General features: G+C 40.9%; 1 protein-coding gene across 2 annotated transcripts in view; it reads right to left on the reverse strand.

Moving 5' to 3' along the window:
• Positions 1-21,752, reverse strand: part of MYO16 (myosin XVI) — a 533,335-nt gene that overhangs the window by 105,669 nt on the left and 405,914 nt on the right. For both annotated transcript variants that reach the window (XM_070408604.1, XM_070408603.1), the window contains exon 28: positions 10,949-11,051. In XM_070408604.1, the coding sequence (XP_070264705.1) occupies positions 10,949-11,051 (103 nt within the window). The remainder of the gene's footprint in view (positions 1-10,948; positions 11,052-21,752) is intronic.

Consider the following 21,752-nt stretch of genomic DNA (forward strand, 5'->3'; position numbering starts at 1 on the left):
TTTAAAGAAGATCCCACTCTTCAAGTCAACACAATTTAATAGGCCTATTTATTGAAGGCCCCTGGGAAGATATCTCTTGACCTTTCTTTGACTCACCTACCCTGTTTGTCCCGTTGACCATCACTCTATCTTGACTGGGCCACTATATTAGCTTGTTAACTGGTTTTCCAGCTCTATTCTTGCTTTCCAACAATGCAATTTTTTCATGTTTAAAGCATAAGTCAGATCATGTTACTATCCTCTTTAAAGCTTATTAATGGCTTCACATTGAACTTAAAGTAGAACCTTGTAGTTTGACTACATAAGCTCTGGGCCTTTCTTGCCTCTAAACATCCATTCTCAACACAGTGATTCTGCCCCCAGAAGGTGAAACTGGTTCCTGATGGGGAAAAAACCCTTACCTATTATAAGGTTTGTGGCATAAAATAGGTGCTTAATAAAGGCTTCTTGGAGGACTAAATAAACCTGGAATTGGGGAAAATGAGATAGATATATAAGAAATAAAATAGGATTAAGTATAGCCAAAACCACCTTTTTTTTTTTAGTAGTTAAGAGACTCATATTGATAAGGAGGATTGATTATTGAGGGACCACAAACCTTTGTAATAGCTAAGATTCCCCCCACCCAAAAGTAAATTCATTAGTAATTCTTCCATTAATTTTTCTCCATAGTGGGGCAATAATAAAGAAAATACAGGTGGAGAACACTGTTATACAGCATGGTATCTCTTCTTATCCCAGTTCTCAGTGCTCCAGCCATTCTGCTCCCATCAGTTCTCTCAGGCTGCCTTCATCTCGGGGTCTTGGCACACTCTGGTCCTGCCCCCACACCCACTTTCCTGCCCTGTCCTGTGCCTGGGTCCTTCTTCTCCTTCAGATCTCAGTCTACCGAGGTTCCCCTTGGAGATGCCATTTCAGCCATATCTAAGCTTCGGCAACTTTAATTTGCTGTCAGTGTCCTTATTGGTTCCCTTACAGCATGGATCCTAACCTGTAATTATTTATTAGTTTACCGTTCATGGTCCCACCCCATCCCCACAAGACTGTAAGCCCTGTGGAAAAGGGACACCCCATTCCTACTTAATATTGCCTTGTGGAACTTCAGGGACATAAATGGCACTCAATAAATGCTGTCGTCTCAAGCAACCGTTCAACCTGGAGTTAGAGGAAAATCAGATTGATTTGTAAGAGATGAAAGTTAGATTAAGAACAGGCATAGCCAGTTTTCACTCAGAGATTGTTAAGTGCCTCTGTGTAATGAAGCTGAGAGGAAAAATATAAAATTACTTCAAAGGAGAAACTATGACACGTGGCAACAAGGCTTGATTGTGGATACCTATATTTCCAAAGAGAAAATGTGATAATAAGTAGGCCGTTTGTGAGTTCATTCATTCAACAAATATTGGTTGAGTGTCTACTCTGTGCGCCAGACCCTGAAAGGGATGTACTAGCAACACATACACACGCACACACCACACCACACACACACCACACACACACACACACACCACACACACACACACACACACACACACACCACACACCACACACCACACACACACCACACACACACCGCACACACACCACACACACACACACCACACACCACACACACACACCACACACACACCACACACACACCACACACACACACACACATACTCACACACACACACACACACACACCACACACACACCACACACACACCATACACACACACACCACACACACACATACACACGCACACACCACACACACACACCACACCACACACACAACACACACACACACACACCACACACCACACACACACACACACACCACACACACACACACACACCACACACACCACACACACACACACACACACCACACACACACACACACACACACACGATGCAACAATATATAAGAAAAAAGAGATATAATATTTGTCCACAAAAAGTTCAGAGTGAAAATGGAAAGAGACACTAACCAAGAATCAAACAACTATAATATTACTTTAAAAAACTAAGTCAATACACAAAAAACATTAGTAGTTATCTCTAGATAGATAATTCAATTATGAATGACCTGTATTTTCTTCTTTAATTTTCTGTATTTTCCAAGTTTCTTATCAAGAATGAATGCTGCTTTTATAGTAAAGTGTGTTCATATATGTGAGTAATTGTTTAGTACAAGAGAAAAAAAAGAAATAAATATATGTGCATTTATATAGTGATTCCCAGTTATAATGCACATGGTACCAAGAGATACTCTTAGATCCCTAGTCTATTATTTGCAACATTAATAATTCCAGAGAAAGAGAAGGAATATGAGAAAGAATCATTTTATAGGCTATTTTCTAGCTTGTACTTATAGTTGATTTATGAAGTGCTCTCTGAGTAATAAAACAAAGGTTATAAACCATTAATTTATTGTATTAATAAGAGTCAAGGGCCCTAATACAATTGTCTTATCTTCAAATATGTAAAAAAAAGTGGAGGGTGCTTAAAACTTTAACAGTTTCTTGCTCTTACTTTTATTAGCTTTTCTCTACTGTACTATTTTAGATTAATGAAATAATAAATCTTTCATCCAACTGATTTTATTTAATGGTATGGGAAAATGTTAATCTTGCAATTCTCAGTACTATAAGAATGAATCCTTCAAAGACCATATATTTTTACAGAGACACAATGAAATTTAGGCTATTCCTTGAAAATTACATTAGAAGATGATGATAAATTAATTATTGTACTTTTTTGTTAGTGAACAAACACAAATAGAAAAAACAGATTTCACAAAAATTTGGGGGTTTTCTTTTGTGAGCATGCTTTCTTATTTCTTTCAGTCTCGGCTCCCTCTCTCTCTCTCTCTCTCTCTCTGACACATATACACATAGAAACATGCACATAAGGCCCAACCGGCATGGTTCAGTGGTTGAGCGTCGACCTATGAACCAGGAGGCCATAGTTTGATTCCTGGTCAGGGCACATGCCCAGGTTGTAGGCTCGATCCCAGTAGGGGGCATGCAAGAGGCATCCAATCAATGATTCTATCTTATCATTGATGCTTCTATCTCTTCCTCTCCCTTCCTCTCTGAAATCAATAAAAATATATTTGGGGGGAAAAAAGAAGCATGCACATGAAAATATATTACATGGATAGTTGAGGTGAAGTTGAAGTTCTAATTTAATTTCTTCCTTCCTGTGTGTATAATCTTGAATGAGTTACCGAAAGTCTTCCTTTATCTGACTCCTCACCGTTAAAATGCTAGAGGACATGTAAACTCCCTCTAAGGTTATAACCTAAATTTCTCCTTCCATAATTTCCTGTAGCAGCTACTTCAAAGGGACCATGCAAAACACTCTTTTTGTCTACAAGGGTTCCCCCACTCCAGAGTTTTAGAATCTGGGTGAAAAGACAGTGAAATGGCTGGGAGGGCTCTCCTAAATGGGGGCCAGCCTGTCCCCCAATCCTGACTCCCCCTGAGCTCTGCGAGTGTCTGTGCTCGGAAGCGGCACCCCTGGCATCGCGTGAACTGCCTCTGACAGATTTGTTTCTCCATTCGTCATCCCTCCAGATGGCTCTAAAATGAATATAGCATTCAAATAACAACACAGAAGAAATCATCCTATAACCAGTTGATTCATATAAAACGTGTGAAAATCTGATTATACCATTTATTTTTCCACTTAGAATTAGTTTCAAAAGTTTTCACTTTACATAAATGACATAACATGGCAAAACAAGCATGTTCCACATGGCCCGGCATGCTTGCCAGTCACTTTCCTAGGGCTTGAAGAAATCAGGGTGGGGAGAGTTTGATTGAATGTACGTAGATCTGGAGGCATTATTTTCAAAGTTACCTTAAAGTAAGACTGAACTAAAAACGTATCCATTTCGATAAATAAAATACCTGAATAACTTAAAAAATAGCAGGAGGTTAATAATTAATGGTTTAGTTTAACTTGTTTTCAAACTATGACTTAATTCAAACTATTTTAATTTTCCCCCCACAAATGAAGAAATCCACAGGTTCTTTGTTTCATAAGGAAAAATATGTCTTTATAGATCAATGGAATAGAATAGAGAGTCCAGAAATCAGCCCGAACCAATATGCTCAATTAATATTTGACAAAGGAGGCAAGAACATACAATGGAGTCAAGATAGTCTCTTCAATAAATGGTGTTGGGAAAATTGGACAGATACATGCAAGAAAATGAAACTAGACCACCAACTTACACCATACACAAAAATAAACTCAAAATGGATAAAGGACTTAAATATACGACTGGAAACCATAAAAATACTAGAAGAATCCAAAGGCAACAAAATCTCAGACATATGCCGAAGCAATTTCTTCACCGATACTGATCCTAGGGCATTGGAAACTAAAGAGAAAATAAACAAATGGGACTACATCAAAATAAAAAGTTTCTGCACAGCAAAAGAAACCATCAAGAAAACAACAAGAAAGCCCACTACATGGGAGAACATATTTGCCAACATTATATCTGATAAGGGCCTAATCTCCAACATTTATAGGGAACTCATACAACTTAACAAAAGGAAGATAAACAATCCAATCAAAAAATGGGCAAAGGACCTAAATAGACACCTTTTAAAAGAGGACATTCAGAAAGCCAAGAGACATATGAAAACATGCTCAAAGTCGCTAATCATCCGAGAGATGCAAATCAAAACAACAATGAGGTACCATCTCACACCTGTCAGAATGGCTATCTTCAACAAATCAACAAACGGCAAGTGTTGGAGAGGATGTGGAGAAAAAGGAACACTTGTGCACTGCTGGTGGGAATGCAGACTGGTGCAGCCACTATGGAAGACAGTATGGAGTTTCCTCAAAAAACTGGAAATGGAACTCCCATTTGACCCTGTGATCCCACTTCTAGGAATATATCCCAAGAAACCAGAAACACCAATCAGAAAGGATATATGCACCCCTATGTTCATAGCAGCACAATTCACCATAGCTAAGATCTGGAAACAGCCTAAGTGCCCATCAGTAGATGAATGGATTAGAAAACTATGGTACATCTACACGATGGAATACTATGCTGCTTTAAAAAAGAAGGAACTCTTACCATTTGCAACAGCATGGATGGAACTGGAGAGCATTATGCTAAGTGAAATAAGCCAGTCAATGAAGGAAAAATACCACATGATCTCACTCATTCATGGATAATAGAGTCCATTAGAAACTTTTGAACAATAATAGATACAGAGGCAGAGTTGCCTTGAACAGACTGTTAAACTACAGCAGGAAGGCCGGGGAGGGTCGGGGGGGGCAGGAGGGGGCGGGTAAGAGATCAACCAAAGGACTTGAATGCATGCATACAAGCATAACCAATGGACATAAGACACTGGGGGGTAGGGGAGGCCAGGGGATTGTCAAGGGCGGGAAAAAAAAGGAGACATATGTAATACTCTTTGTAATAATTTAAGCAATAAAAAAATTATTTAAATTAAAAAAAAAAGAAAAATATGTCTGGTGAGACAGAAAACAATACTGGAAGTTAGTTTTGTAGAGTCTACTCAAATCATTTCAAGACTCTTCCATGCCTTTTTGAACAACTGAAATTCTGCCTTGGAATAAGGACAAAGCTCTGACTAGTCCACTGTATTTTAAAAATATGTCATTTCATCATAAACGTGAACAAGAAACCACCACCAAGGAGGGCTCTTTCCAGACACCACTACACCCTGATTTTCCTTCAACTTTTCTTCAAAAGAGAACAACCATATGTTAAAGCAGTGATGTCAAGTACATTAAGGGAATAGTGACATCAGTGACTTTGCCAAAAGGTTACCAGTTCAAATCATATAAAAGAAGGCTGAAGATTCCTTTGAGAAGTAAGAGCTAGTGGTGCAAAATATATAAACAGTTAATTATTATTTGAAAGCCGAAGTGCTTTAAAGCAAAACACAGTGCGATTTATAGATTTTTTTTTCAGAAATGCTTAAAAGAATTAATTTGACCCTATATAATATTCTTCTTAAATTGTATTTATGTAGCAGTTACAAATTTTTAAAATCCATTTTAATTGCAGAAGTAATGCATGAATACATGTATTTACTAAATACGAATGTGAGCCCAACTTCCATTTAACTATCATCTCAACATGATTCCTTACATACTGCCACTGTTAGGTTTTTGTTATTAATTATTCTGGGTTTTAAAAATTTCTATATGTCTATGTGTCCATATAAAACCTATTATATGATTTAGTAGGGTTTTGTTGCCAGACTCATTTACTGGCCCAGAATACATGCACACATGTCTACTGTGCACCTTTCTCTGTGCCCTATGCTGGAGATACAGCAGTAAATCGACATAAAAATCCTTTCTGGTGGAGCTTACATACTAGTGCAAGAGAGTTGATTACATCTCACTCACTCACTTATGGAATATAATGAACAACATAAACTGATTAACAAAAACAGATCCAGAGAAAGAGAAGCATAGATCAGATGCTCAAACCTCAGAGGGAAGGTAGGGGAGGGTGGGGTTAAGGGGGAGAGATCAACCAAAGGACTGGTATGCATGCATATAAGCCCAACCAATGGACACAGACAACAGGGGGTGAAGGCATGAGTGGGGGGTGGGGGTTAGGGGAAGTAATGGGGGGGATAAGGACACATATGTAATACCTTAATCAATAAAGAAATTAAATATATAGAGACAATCAATAATTTTGTAGAACACGTGCATCTAAGGAATAAGAATTAAGCAGAGAAGGAGCTAAAAGGAGGTGGGAGGACGTGATGATTTAAAAGATAGTAGTGAAAGATGGCTCAGTGGATAGAGCACCGTCCTGCAGACTGAAGGGTCCCAGGTTCGATTCCAATCAAGAGCACATGCCCAGGTTGCAAGCTCAATCCCCAGTAGGGGGCATGCAGGAGACAGCCGATCAATGATTCTCTCTCATTATTGACCTTCCTTCCTTCCTTCCTTCCTTCCTTCCTTCCTTCCTTCCTGCCTTCCTTCCTTCCTCCCTCCCTCCCTTCCTCCCTCCCTCCTTCCCTCCCTCCCTCCCTCCCTCCCTCCCTTCCTTTCTCTCTCTCTCTCTCTCTCTCTCTCTCTCCCTTCCTCTCTGAAATCAATAAATATGTATTTTAAAAAGGTGGTAGTGAGCAAAGCCTGGCATATTGCAAACTGGGTGGATTTACCAAAATGGTTTAATAAGACCGTTCTTAAACTATCTGTGCTCAAGTAGTGATTTAGAACCAAAATTACCCTGACTCGCCTGTCAACCAGCACCACCCATGAATCCTCTCAACCCTAAAATTTCCTGGGGATGGCAGGGTAGCATCTAGGTCTCAGCTCTCAGGACTAGACTTGATAGTAAACACTGTATAAAGTCAATCACGTCTTCCCTTAATTCCAGTTCTTCTTCTCCATCGTCTTTTCCTTTTCTTTCTTTCCTTTTTCTCCTTTTCTTTCCAAGATGCAGTTAGGAACTAAAGTTCAAAAGTGCTGTGTGCTATGTAAGGGTCATTTGGCTGACAGTTTGGGTAAAAAAGATTCTGATCAGAATTGGTCAGCAACGGGAAGCAGCCAGCTTTTTTTCCTTCATCTACCGGATAAATTATGAACATTAAACACACACACACACACACACACACACACACACACACACACACTAACTACAAGAAGCAATCTGCTCCAGCTGATAAAGGAATATGTAAGTGCCTTTGATCAAAGCTCCAACGGGGATTCCTGGGCTATGTCTTTCAAGTTCTGTAACCTGAATAAAAGGACGTTGGACGGCTACATTAAAAGATATAGATCGAGTTAAATGCAGTGGAAAGAACAGAGCATGGCAAGACCTGGATGCCGGTGTCAGCAAAGGGGCCTTTCCACTGAAACTAAATATTAACTGCACCTAATATTTTGATCAGTACGCTGATTTCCAAGACTCCATTTCCTCATATTTAAAATGAGGTCATTACTGTTCACCCTACCTACGTTCCTTTTTCTACATAGAGATGCTATTTGGCTTAAGTCAAATAAAGCAAAAAAAAACCCTGAATAGTTGGTTTTTGGAAAAAACACACACACACATACTGTAGAAGAGAGAAATCATTTTTTACAAAATATTAGAAAGTCCCACTACCTCCCTCTCATATTGACTCCCAAGCCACAACTATGTAAAGAATAAATAGCACGTGGATATGTAAACAAACCCAACAGCACTGAAGGGAAGGACAGAGAGATGTCCTCATCTGAAGCAAGGAAATGCTGGTGTTCACCAGCACTTGTGCATTTGCTACCATGTACGAAAGTGTGAGAACTATGGACTTAAAATCCTATCTTGATGATTCAGAGCCTTTACTGCACAAGGTCTGATTAATGTCAAGGAGAAATGAAGAAATCTCGTAAGATCTTCAAGACCCAATAGAGCAAAAGTACAAGAATCACACCTTTAGTAAAGAGAATTTAATTTCTAGCTAATACTCTAGACAGGTTTACACAGCAAAAGGTAACTCTGATCTCCTCTATCTTCTGGCATTGTTCTTAAAATTACAGAAAAGAATAATTTAACCTATGCTAACTATTCAGAGCCAATGGATTAACCCTGCCTGCTTCACAGAAACACACACTGTAACTCTCAGCAATTTTGGAATCAGGCTACAGATACAGTAACCATCCATTAGGATCTTTCTGTTGCTCCTGTTCATCCTTGTCCATTAGCCACTCAGAAGAGAGTCATAGTAAGAACTGCAACTATCAACACATTTCAAACAAATGCTTTGGTTTTCAAACTGAGGAATCTGACTTACCAGGTCAAAACTGAATGATTTTTAAAAAAAAAAAATCCTTTTGCTCTCTGACTAGCAGAAAAGTGACATATGATAAGCTTTATTTCTGTGAAGTCAATGATTTGTCCTCTATGATAAAGCACCCAGAAGGTTACATTTTGCAGAAGCTGAAGAAAGCAGTCTCATCAACTATTTACTATGGAACACAGAAGCAAACATGCTCAATGAATAAATACATTTCTCTTTTTATGTTTGTTCTGTATTTTTAGGCTCCTTTGAGGAGGTAAGGAGTGAGGGGAAATGGAATAGTGCAATGAAATGTGAGCTTTTTCCAATTTTTTGTTTTGATGAACTTTTTCTAAGTCCAAGTATGTATTTCAACTTATTATTGCCCTCAGTGGCAATTTTAAGTATCCTAGCACAGGCAGAAATGGCTGCCAGTTTGTCCCCCAGTCTCCTTGCACATTTTGACCCCCTACATTACACAGGTATATCAGAGAACTGATGGCTAGTCAGGTATTGTGGTCACTGCCAGTCACTTTCTTAGTGGAGGAATTATTCCAGACTCCCTCACCTTTTTCCTACAATGGAACCTTCTTTCTCAACATTATTTCTTTTTAATTATTCTTATCCATGAGTATTATTTAAAGGGAAAAAACACAAGAATATCTTAGAGTTACTTATTCATGAACCACTACTATTTAAAGCTTACTTAAACATCCCAGCGATGATTCAGCTGAAAAGACTTAAGTTAACCTACAAGCTTGATATGCAGTTCTATCCGTGGCCCCCACATCTTATGACTCTGTTGTGACTAGCTCACATCATTCTGTGTTAGTAATCCCTCCTTCCTTTTTTATGCAATCTTTAGGCACGATGTGCATCCATGATTACTACAGACTGTGTAAGCCTCCTCCTTCAGACTGTTATTTAAAGTTCAACTCCATCATTATTAGAAAGAAAAAAAGAAAGAGGGAAAAGATGGTAAAGAAAAAGATTGGGTGGCACAGACAATCAAATCATTACTCATCAGTGCTAAAATTCCATGTTCTTAGCTCTTCATCATAGAAGAATGGGTGGGTTTATGTCAAGCCAGTAGTCTCTACCTGTTGGCCTAGATTGAACCACTCGCAGACATGCTCAGCAATTCTGAACTTTCTGTTCATGTCATTTCTGAAGTGAAGATCTTGTTTGAGGCCTCAGTGATTATCATATATTTTCACTTATGAAAGCTCTATCATTTTCTAAATGAGATTTATATCTGCTTTCCACTAATGGTTATGTTTTGCCAAAACTATTAGCCCCCATGCCCTTTGCTGCCTAAGCACTTAGAGTTGTTTTATAGCTAGAAATGCCCAATAATTCCTGGTGCCTTGGCCTTGATTCTGTTTCCCATTATTGCTCCAATATTACCTTCTTGTCTTGACTCTTAAGTTTCAAACAACCTCTTCCTTATCCTAGTAAGGTGGCATATTGGCCTTGTTTAACGTATTAAACAAAACCCACCCTGTGCCTCACTATTTCTGGGGAGCATTTCTTGTTTTTCTGTTTCATGCGAATTCCTCCCTCTGCAAGTCCAGCTATTCCTCCCGTGGGCCCCTGGCCTCTGCCAACCAAAAGGATCACAGGACGTAATTAAATGTTTCCAATTATGAAGATTTTGCCATTAAATGAGGTTGAAAGGACAGTGGCGTTTTCAGTGTGTGGTAGGTTAGAAGCAGGGCAAAGAGAAACAGAGCAAAGGAGCCTAAACAAGACTGGAGCTGGGAAAGTCTGGTCTGGAGAACACTTGTGAGATACCAGCCAGGAGCCAACGAAATCACGGCTCTGTCTTCACCGTTCGCTTTCTCTGGCTTCTGCTACCTTTTAGATGTTTCAAAAAGCTTTCCTGACAATATTTAAATCTGCAACGTGGACACACCGAGCGGGGCGACAGGAACGTCTTGTCAGTCCCGTACAGGAGCCTGTGGCTTGCCTCGTGTGTGTGCTGCACGCTGCTAAAACCAGGAAGTCAGAAAGACTGATGCGTTTCCAGGGAATACACGCAGTGTCTCGCCTTGCCAAACACATCAAAGCAATTTGTTTTTGCCAGAGAGACTCCGGTGGCTCCCCGCAATGACTCAGCTCACTTATTTAAAATCCTAAACGGGTATGTTAGGAGCTTGTAGGTCACTAACCTGCCAGCCTTGTAATTTACACTGCTGGAGAACAAGTCGGCATTTCTCCTCAGCAGACAGCTTCTTCTTCTCGCCGGGGAGTGTCTCCACCAAGGGCTTATACCTGTGAAAAGCAGCAGGGACATGAAAGTGGTGACTGGATTCATCAAGCCAGTGATTATAAGCAACAGAACTGTCTCTGTTACACTGTTTCTTAGCCCACATCCCCCCACTCCCGGTTCCACGTGTCCCCATATACTTCATTCATTGTGCCTTTAATAGGCAACGGTGCAATAACACATCTTTTACATGGAAAATGATGTTTGAAATGAATCAAATATATTGTTCAATCCTTTAATGTATGTTTAACACTATCATGGAGTGATGCAAACCATGTAGCAAAAGAGAATTAATCCGTTAGTTTTTGCTTATTTAGAATGATATTAAAAATTAGAGCTTTTAGGAAACACCAGCATACTTTATGCCCATTTGAGAGTGCATCTTGACGTAGTTAGAATCTACAATAAAGGAATATCAAAGCACCCGGAATTATTGAGGCAGACCAGCTTTCTCCCCACGTATTACATAATCAAGTATTTGAAATCTTTCAGCAGGACATGGTATTATGTCCTGGAAGTTTCTTTAAATTATTATCTTTCATTCCCTAGCTGAAATGCTTGCCAATATAATAGTTTTCTATGGATGTATTAAAAAATATTGCTTTCAAAATTACATCATCAATATAAAAATTGTTTGCACTTATGGTATGGAACCGACATATGAGTAAAACTGCATTAGAAGGAGGAGGAGGAAGAAGGGGAGGGGAAGGAAAAGGAGGAAGAGAATAAGAAAAAGGAATAGGACCAGCAAGAGTAGGAGGAGGAAAGAAAAGGAGGGGGGAGAGTAGGAGGGAGAGGAGAAGGAAGAAGAGGAGGAGAAAGAGGAGGAAAGGGACGAGGAGGAGGAGGATGGACAGAAGAAACAAGGGAAGATCTGTGTAAGTGCATCCTCTTCTACTGTGTATGCATGGTTCTCATGTGGGACTGCTAACGGAACTCAATGCCAAAAGGTAAATCACCTACTTTTCTGTTACTTTCTGTAGACTATCTTAGCATTTCATCTACATTTTGCTGCAGCAAATTTGGCATCTTCTAAAAGGAGTGTTTTTGTTTCCTCAAGGCAACTCAGGAGGGAAGTACATTGCCTACACATCTCTACTTCCCCCCTTCCCCGAGCCAGCACTGAGAGCAGTGGCCATGTCCCACCGACAGCCACAGCGGATTTACACGCATCTCCTTATTTCTGCAAGTGCTGTAGAGAAATGAGGTCCCAGCATGTGAGCCAGCGCTGCAGTAACTAGGGGTCTGGCCTATCACGCAGACTGAGAAAATATACCTATTTGACTTTTTCAGTAGCAGACGTTTATTTCCTTTCTTACATCCTGAGCATTGTCACTGAACACTCAGTACAGAGGCTCCTCCACTTATGATGAGGTTATGTTCCAATAAACCGATTGTAAATTAAAAATATCTGAAGTTGAAATGCATTTAATACACGTAACCTAGGGAACATCATAGCTTAGCCTAGCCTGCCTTAAACGTGCTCAGAAAGCTTACATTAGCCTACAGTTGGGCAAAATCATCTCACACAATGAATACACTGTAGAGTGTTGATGGTTTGTGCTCACGATCATGTGGTTGACTGGGAGCTGAGGCTCACTGCCATGTCCCAGCATCAGGAGAGAATCTAGGGCATACCCATAGCCTGGGAAAAGATCAAAATTCAACATCGCAAGTTCGGTTTCTACGGAATGGGTATATGTGTAGCTCCATCATAAAATCAACCAATTTTAGGTCAAAGCATCAGAAGTTAGTGACTGTCTCTCTATTATTTGTCCCGGGTTGAGAATTGTCATAGTCTTCCTAATCTTGACTCAGATAAAATAAATACATCAACATCAATAATACCCTTCCTTTTCCTGTATAGATTTTTGCTCATGTGTCAAATTTGGGGTACAGAAAGGAGTAAAAATAGCAAGTAACAGAGACTGAACATGAAATTGTAGTGCCAGAGGCAAGGATATAAAAATCCTGCTCATCCTTTTGATCACACTGAGTGGACTGAGATGATCTATGGATGACAGAAGCATTCAGTGGATTTTTTTTTTAATAATAGGCAAGAATGTGATTTCATACCCAGCAGGCACTGAAGTTGGTAGCTTTTTTTTTTCTTTTTTTACTGGCCATATTATGATTGCTGCAGAAGAGAAAGATGTATTTCAAGGGTGGAACAGAGAGAACAAGTGGGTCTAATGGAGTATGTGTGTGTTTGTGGAGGGTTGGGACGTGAAAGTAAAATGTGCAGAGAGCAGTGGGATGGATGCCTAAACACTATGGGCATCCCCAAAAGATGCGGGTGCCTGACTTCAGCAAACATGAATTTTATTTCACAATGTTTGGTCCAAGGATGACAAACAATATAATTGTACAATGTGTTAGACTAGGAAAGAAACTGGGTTGGGAAATCTAAACACAGCTTCAGGTTCCAAATATGTAGCAAATTTGCTATGAGGCCCTTGTCAAGCCACTTAGCAAGTAATTCTCCCCTTTCTTACTGTATGTGTATTTCTTGGGATACGACACAAATACTAGACTATTCCTGTCAGTCTTCAATGTGTGTGAGCTTCCCTAAAGCAGGGGTCATCTTTGTACCTTCCATGGTGTCTGCTCCATTGTTTTCGTATAAAGCAGGTACACATAAATGATGCTGGGAAATTGAGCTGGGAATTTAAGGGATGAGAAGTAACATTTCTTGAGCACTGAAGGAGTACAAGGGGCTTTTCATATGTTACTCCACATGCTCCTCATCCCTGTAGGAGGTCTGCATGATAATCTGATAGTGAGAAAGCTGATGATCACATAAATTAAGTCAGTTGCTCTAGTTCACACAGATGGGTATAGGATGAATTGTTCCCCCCACCCCCACCCCCACCACCACCCCAAGACCTAATTTGGAAGTTGGATTTTTGCAGATGTAATCAAGGTAAGATGAGGTCATTAACAGGTGGGCCCTTATCCAATATGACTATCTATACCAGCCGTGGGCAAACTACGGCCCGCGGGCCGGATCTGGCCCATTTGAAATGAATAAAACTAAAAAAAAAAAGACCGTACCCTTTTATGTAATGATGTTTACTTTGAATTTATATTAGTTCACACAAACACTCCATCCATCCTTTTTTTCCGGCCCTCCGGTCCAGTTTAAGAACGCATTGTGGCCCTCGAGTCAAAAAGTTTGCCCACCCCTGACTAATAAAAGGGTAATATGCTAATTAGACCGGGAGACCTTCTGGACGTACTTCCAGACAAAGCCATGGTGGCAGGGTGGTTAGGGGAGAGCAGGCTGGCAGGGGGGGCAGTTGTGGGCAAGCAGGCCGGCGGGAGGGGGGGCAGTTAGGGGTGAGCAGGCTGGTAGAGGTGGGGCAGTTGGGGGGCAGTTGGGGGTGAGCAAGCCGGTGGGGGGGAGCAGTTGAAGGTGAGCAGGCCAGCGAGGGGGCAGTTGGGGGCAATCAGGCTGGAAGGGGGGGCAATTGGGGGTGATCAGGCCAGCAGGGGTGGCAGTTGGGGGCAATCAGGATGGCAGGGGGGCAGTTAGGGGTGATCAGACTGAAAGGGGGCGATCAGGCCAGCAGGCAATATGGTTAGATGCAATCAGGCAGGCAGGCAGGTGAGCAGTTAGGAGCCAGCTCTCCTGGATTGCGAGATGGATGTCCAACTGCCAGTCGGCCTGGGATCGGGCCTAACCCGGCAGTTGGACATCCCCTGAAGGGTCCCAGATTGGAGAGGGTGGAGGCCAGGCTGAGGGACACCACCACCACCCCTCCATGCACAAATTTTGTGCACCAGGCTACTAGTGTACTTATAAGAAGAGGAAAATGACATGTGATGACAGAGGCAGAGGTTGGATATGAGCTGCAAGGCAAGAACACGAAGGATTTTAGGCCACCACCAGAAGCTAAAAGAGGAGAGGGGGGATTCTACCCAGAGCCTCAGAGGGGCATATGGCCTGCTGACACATTGGTTTTGGACTTCCAGTCTTTAGAACTGTGAGATAATATGTTTCTATTCTCTTAAGCTACCTAGTTTGTGGTACTTTGTTAAGGCAGACTGAGGACACTTATACAGATGGTAAAAGTGGTTGATCTTGGATTTGAACCCAGGGCAATCTAACTCCAGAGGCAATTTCTCCATGACCATTGCTACAGTCTAGGCAGAAATGAACAAGCCCCAGTGCTAGATGGTTCTAGTAAGGAAAAGGAGCATGAAAAACAAAAAATATAAAACCCAATAGTAATCATCAGGACTGGGACATGCAGAGATAATTTGTTGCTCTTTGCCCTTTGGGTGACTGGACCTCTCCTATAAGAGTCAATCAGAACTTATAATGAAATACAGACCCATTCAAGCTCAGGAAAATCAATGCATTTCTTCCATTTAGCCAGAGCTACATAATGAAAAGAAATCAGTCAAATTATCTTTTTGTTCTCCTATAATTGTTTCATTCTGGAACTTTGTTAATTATCACCAAGAATTGAACTGACAATAATTCAAGTATCTGAATACAGTATTAACAAGTCAGAAAAATGCTTCTTACCCTTGGTTCCTTTTTTCTCTTTTTATATTGTTCTTTTGACACCTAAATGGTATAATTCTGACATTTCAACCGAAAAGACAAAAACGTCATCTTAGACAGGGTAAGGCATTCTATTTTAGTGTAATTAAAATCACCTCGTCTTTTGGAATGTGAGTGTCAGCTGTAGGTGGTGTCCCTGGTCTAACGTTGTGCTAAACTTAACCTCACAGAGACTCCATCTGAGGCCAAATGGTAATAATGAGCCTGGAGCACTATATGGTCCTGAGCACGGGTCCTGGTCACAGGTAGGACTTCTCAGCTCTCATCCCCACACACTCCAAGCCTCTTTTGTTCAAGATAAAAATACCACAACCCACTGAAGAACTCTGTGTTCAGGCTGACATCTGCCCTGTGTCCAAGATAAGTCAACCAGCGGTAAGAAATAAATGCTACCTCTTCCAGGAAACCCATTCTTATCTCATCCTCTCTTGGGATGAGGGAAATGATTGGGATCTAGTTCTATGTCTAGAATTGGTGGTCCTGTGGCTCACTGAGGTTCATTTAATCAATCAACTAATATTGACTGAGCACAAAATATGTACTTGGAATGAATCTGGGAACAGGACAGATGACAATCCTTGACATTCTTTGATGGAGATAGAGCAGATAGAAATGTAAAGGGAAAGAATGTCAGACACAATGAAAGAGATGAAGAAGAATAAAGCAGGAAAAGTTTCATTGTGAGCAAATATCTGAGGGATGAGAAGCAAGCAGTGGCACTCTCTGGGGAACAGCCAAGGCCAGAAGTCCTGAGTGGGGTAGTGCCTGCCTGTTTGGGGAAGGAGGAATAGCAAGGAGGTGGCTGGAACAGAGCAGGTGAGAAGGGGGAGGAGAAGGATTCACAAAGGTAACCACATGGGTAAAGATTCGGATCATGTCCGTGATTCTAAGGACTTTGGCTTTGACTCTGAGCTGGGAATGAGCAGACAAGTTATATCACTTGACATTAAAAGAATCACTGAAGCTGCTCGGCTGAGGGTGGGTGGCAGTGGAGCCAGTGGACAGCCAGGGAGACCATGTGGACGCTTTCCCACAGCCTAGGATGGGAGCAATGGAAGTGGTAGGGACTGGTTGGACTTGAACTCTATCCATATTTGGAGGCAGAACCAATAGGATTTCCTGATGGAAATAGTATCAGGAGTATGATGACGTTAAAATAATAACAGACACCACATCAGATTCCTTATGAAATTATAAGAAAGGACCACATCATAGGACATACTTATTTTGAGGTCACTAAGAGGGATAGATTGCATTTGAAGCAGAGAAAAGCTAACAACAATTGAGAACTATAAAGCAGAACCTAAGGAAAGGAATTAATATTTCTCATTTCAAAAGTGATTTTTCCTTTTAGTTTTAAAAAGACATCCTACCTGTTGCAGACCTAGAGACAAAACAAAAAAAAGAGTTTATGCAGTAACCATAGAAGTCAGGTAAAATCTTGTAGTGCCTCAACTCACTACTTTAAGAAATCTGCAAGAAATAGTAGAAGCATCTCCTCAGAAAAAAACAAAGCATTTATATCAAGCTAATACTTCAAAAACAAAACTGAGATGCAGTTTCTTGGAAAGAGTTTCTGTTTCCTGAGTATTAACATCATCTCTTCATTCAAAAGAAAATTCTATTGTGAAGATTTAAGTCCTGGAACCCCTTACACTTTCTATTCAGCAAATATTTATTGAGCACCTATTACAAGAAGAATCTCTGCCATGAAATGCGGAGGTTACCAAGATGTGTTCTAACTTCACTGCGTATACTCAAATATACAGCATGGCATTTTTATCAAAATTACATCTCAGAAAAGATGTGGTTTTCTTATGTCAAGACCTTTTTGATAATGGACATATTTTAGTTCCGGCAAATAATGTGTGGGGAGGACCATTAACCTCCTCCTCCCTCAGGATGGACTGGACAATCCACAGAAACAGGACAGGAAATGTCGCAGGAGCTCTATGTTGGAGGACTGACAGAGAAAAACAGCCCATCAGGGCAGAGCAAGGAGGAATGGGACTGGGGCAGAAGGCAGGACTGGGGCGGGTAGCCAAGGGAGAGCAGAGTTTGGAATGCAGTCATCAGTGCTCAATGTTGCAGGGAGCTGAAAGTGTGTCCATGCTGAGAAGGGGCTGCTGGATTTGGTGACTGGGGAATGCCAGAGACACAGAGGCACAGAAGAAAGCAGGTTCCTACAGCATAAAGACATTAGCAGATGGTGGAGACGCACACGTGGTGGGCGGCTCTGGTGGTTCACCACACAAATAAAAGTAAAGGTTAACAGCTTAAGGGTGAAGTAGAATTAATGAGTGTGTGTGTGTGTGTGTGTGTGTGTGTGTGTGTTGATATTTTGTTTTTCAGGGGCTAGGAAGAACCAACAATGCTTATAGGCAACATTTGTAGAAACTTACAAGTTCTATCTTTGCCTCATGCTTATTTTTGTATATTTTCACTTTACTTGAGATTATTTTTCATTAACTTTAGCTCTTACGGGATAAGGATGCAGTTTCTTCTATGACCATTTCATTGATTATTTCGCACAGGGCCCTGTGGGGTTTCTCTACCTGGCATGCACATCACGAATGTAACAATCTGACTATGCTGAAATAGGGACGCATTTCCCTGGTTCTGCGAACTTGCCTGGGTTGTTCATTTCACTCGTATTCCTGCTCTCATAGTAAGCACAGTGCAGGTGCGCAAGGGTGATTTTCTAGCTATTTGGGGCTAATTTGCAGCATTCAGAATGCTGAGTGGTGGGCTGAGCCTGGCAGCTGCCTAGCAACGTACTGACATCCATCATGAAAATAGAGGTATGAAGAGAAAGGAGCACAAGTGGGCTTGAGAGAGAAAGAAGACCTATTTCAACATGCGAGGGAGGGAGCATAAGAAGAAGAAATGAGACACACACAGAGAGGACTTGCAGAGGTGCTTGGCATGGAAAGAGGAGCGCTTTTTCCTCCTTTTAGAGAATGTGAAAACACATAAAGTTGTCAAAAATTATCTAATTTACACAAAAATCTGTGTTTTCAGAGTGTGCACAGTCTTTCCCTTCTTCCCATAACTCTTAGGGTTTTAAAATCCCCTGTATGATTTCAGGTTCTATCCAGGCTTTGGCTCCTGGCCTGCCTGTCTTGTAGTGGGGGTTGGCTCTGCTATTATAAAAGCCAGCAGGACTCGGCGTACCATATGAAGCCTTTATCCTGTGTACCTGCCCGTCCTTCTACCCCATCTTCTACCACTTTCCCAGTGGATCTCTGCACCAAGTGAATCAAACCATTTCAGAACTTGTCACATTTCTTTGCATCTGTTGTGCCCTCTGCCTGGAGCTCATCAGCCTGATTCACTTCCCAGGGTGGCCACCTATCTCCATTCTTCAGGACCCATGACCTCTTGGTTCATATTTACAGGAAGGACAGAGAGGGGACAGTAGCTGTGTTTTGCAATAGCTTTTATACCTCCTGGATTGTTCAGACATGAAATTTGCTCTAGAGTTTATTTTTACATCTGTTGGGATGTAAAAACATTAAGCTTATCCGTGGTCATTAGCATCTATATATAACTCTATTAAGGGAAAAAAGAAGTCTTTACATTATGACTATGACAATCTAGGACCTATTGCTTATGGCACTGATTAAGACTGATTTCGCGCCCCACTTGTGTGGCTCAGTTGGTTGATAGGTGACCTATGAACCAAGAGGCCACAGTTCGATTTCTGGTCAGGGCACATGCCCGGGATTCAGGCTGTATCCCAAATAAGGGCGTGCAAGAGGCAGCTGATCAATGATTCTCACCATTGATACTTTTCTTTCTCCCTCTCTTTTACTCTCTGAAATCAATAAAATATATTTAGAAAAACTAAATAAAAATGTATTTTAAAAAGAAAAGATACATTTCCCCTCTTTCCATATTATTGTGAATAGGCTGCTGTCATCTTTAGAAACATGGATATGCCATTCAAAGACAGTGGCACTTCCCATTTCCATGTTGTTCCTGGCTCAAGAGCCCCCAGTAATGGAATCCTTGGGAAGAGTCGGGAGGGCACTGCAGAGGAGCTTCCCCACTGACATTGCCCTGCAGCCCACGCTGGTTCTGTGGGGGGGCCAGGTGACTGGCAAGGTTAGGACACCCCTATCCTTTATCTGAAAATCCCAGGAGGACCGCTCAGCTCTCACTCTGTGTGGGTTCTAACTAGCCAAGATGTGTGCATGAAGGCGGTGGGTGTGAATAACCACAACCCAAGTTCGTCCACTTCCATCAAAGCCACTTCCTTGAAAGCATCTCCTTTCAAAGCCCATGGCAGCGCATACACCCAGAGATGCAGCCTTAATCCTATAGGATTCATTCATTCATATACTTCATGGAATTAAGCCAGGGGGTTCTCCTCCCAGACAATGTGGGAGTTAAATAATAAAAAAGAATACTACATTTTACCTCAGCTCCTGGGATTAGCCAATACCACTCTGCAGACATGACCAAAAAAAGAAGAAAAAAGGAAGGAAAGGAAGGAAGGAAGGAAGGAAGGAAGGAAGGAAGGAAGGAAGGAAGGAAGGAAGGAAGGAAGGAAGGGAGGGAGGGAGGGAGGTTGGGAGGGAGGGAGGGAGGAAGAAGGAAGGAAGGAAGAAAGAGAGAATTCAGAGCCTCTGCTAAGAATTTACATAACAATGCTCTCAAGTTCTCTTACTTACAGCCAGTTCCACCATTTCATTTTAATTGTGCGATGTAACAATGTTCTATTTATTCAATAAATGGATGAAAGTGAGCACTACATTAGTAACGTCGCAGTGTGAAATATGTGCTAGGCTTCATTTCCTGAGCAGCCTTTGCAGCATGAAACGTTTATTTCAGCCAGGTTTGTACTTGTTTTTAATACAGCCCTAAGATGTTTTTCTACACAGGAACCCCATCCGTGCATGCAAAACACTCCAGAGCCATCTACCATAGGGGACATTTAAAACTGTGCCCTCTTGGGGAACCAAATATGTGATGGAGCTGAAATAATGGTTGCAAACGAAAGAACCGACCCTGGTGCTTTCTGATCTCTTTATACACACCCAGGAGGATGCTGAGTACAATCGGTGCTTTTTTCCTGCACATTTTGTAGAATTTACTGGTAGAGCCATAGCCTGTATTTATCAGGTACAAGAACAGCTTGTTTAGTTACACTGAAAAGAACAGATGTTCATTTGTTGTTGAAATCTAAATAAGAGATCTCCATCAGCTATATGGTTTAAGAAAAATTATCCCATTCCTAAAGCTATTTGCTCCTTAACCAAAGATTCACCAGGGTCAGTCTGACCTCCTGTCTTTCTGAGTATGGGCAGGAAACCAAGACAGGCCAATCTGTTTGTTAGAGTTATTTGCTATTCAAGTGTTTTCTCTTCCTCCTAAACAGAGAAGGCAATTCTCTTTGGGAATGGCTAAAAAGTTTTATGAGGATTGGTGGATAATGCAGTCATTTTACTAATACAACCAGTTTATGCCTATTTCAGATATTGAAATTAGTTACTTAGTACCATATGAATCTGTTGTCCAGAATATCACCACCATTACAGCTGGCTATCCAATCATGAAAAAGTTAAGAATGAGGCATAATCTCCAAAGAAACAGTCTAGCACTGAAACTAGATCAGACTATTTCAATAGAAATGAACATTTCTGTTGTACACTTTTGAAGGTGCATGACAATGGTTGAATCGAGACTTAGGGTTTGGTATCTGAACCTAATCATGATTATTTATTTTGTAAATTATTCACTTTTTTAAAACCACTTTATTGAGGTATGGTTGACAAACAGAATATATTTAATATATTCTTTAATATAATTCCACTGGATGAGTTTGGACATAAATAGACATCTGTAAATGCATCACCACAATCAATGTCATAAACATAGCTATCACCTCATAACGTTTCCTCTTATGCTCTTTAGTTTATTTAGCAAAATTTTAAGATTAGAATACGGTATTATTAACTCTAGGCACTGTTCTGTACACTAGATCTCTAGGACTTAGCATTAACTAGAACACTAGAGGATTTGATAATATGAAAAATGCTCTGTCTATTAACATACCATACACTTTCAATACAGCACACACTTAAATGTTCTGGTTCCTTGCCCTGACCGGTTTGGCTCAGTGGATAGA

This window comes from Myotis yumanensis, unplaced genomic scaffold (genome assembly GCF_028538775.1).
Source record: "Myotis yumanensis isolate MYYU_CA2020_CCGP unplaced genomic scaffold, mMyoYum1.0.hap1 SCAF_3, whole genome shotgun sequence".
Classification (NCBI taxonomy): domain Eukaryota; kingdom Metazoa; phylum Chordata; class Mammalia; order Chiroptera; family Vespertilionidae; genus Myotis; species Myotis yumanensis.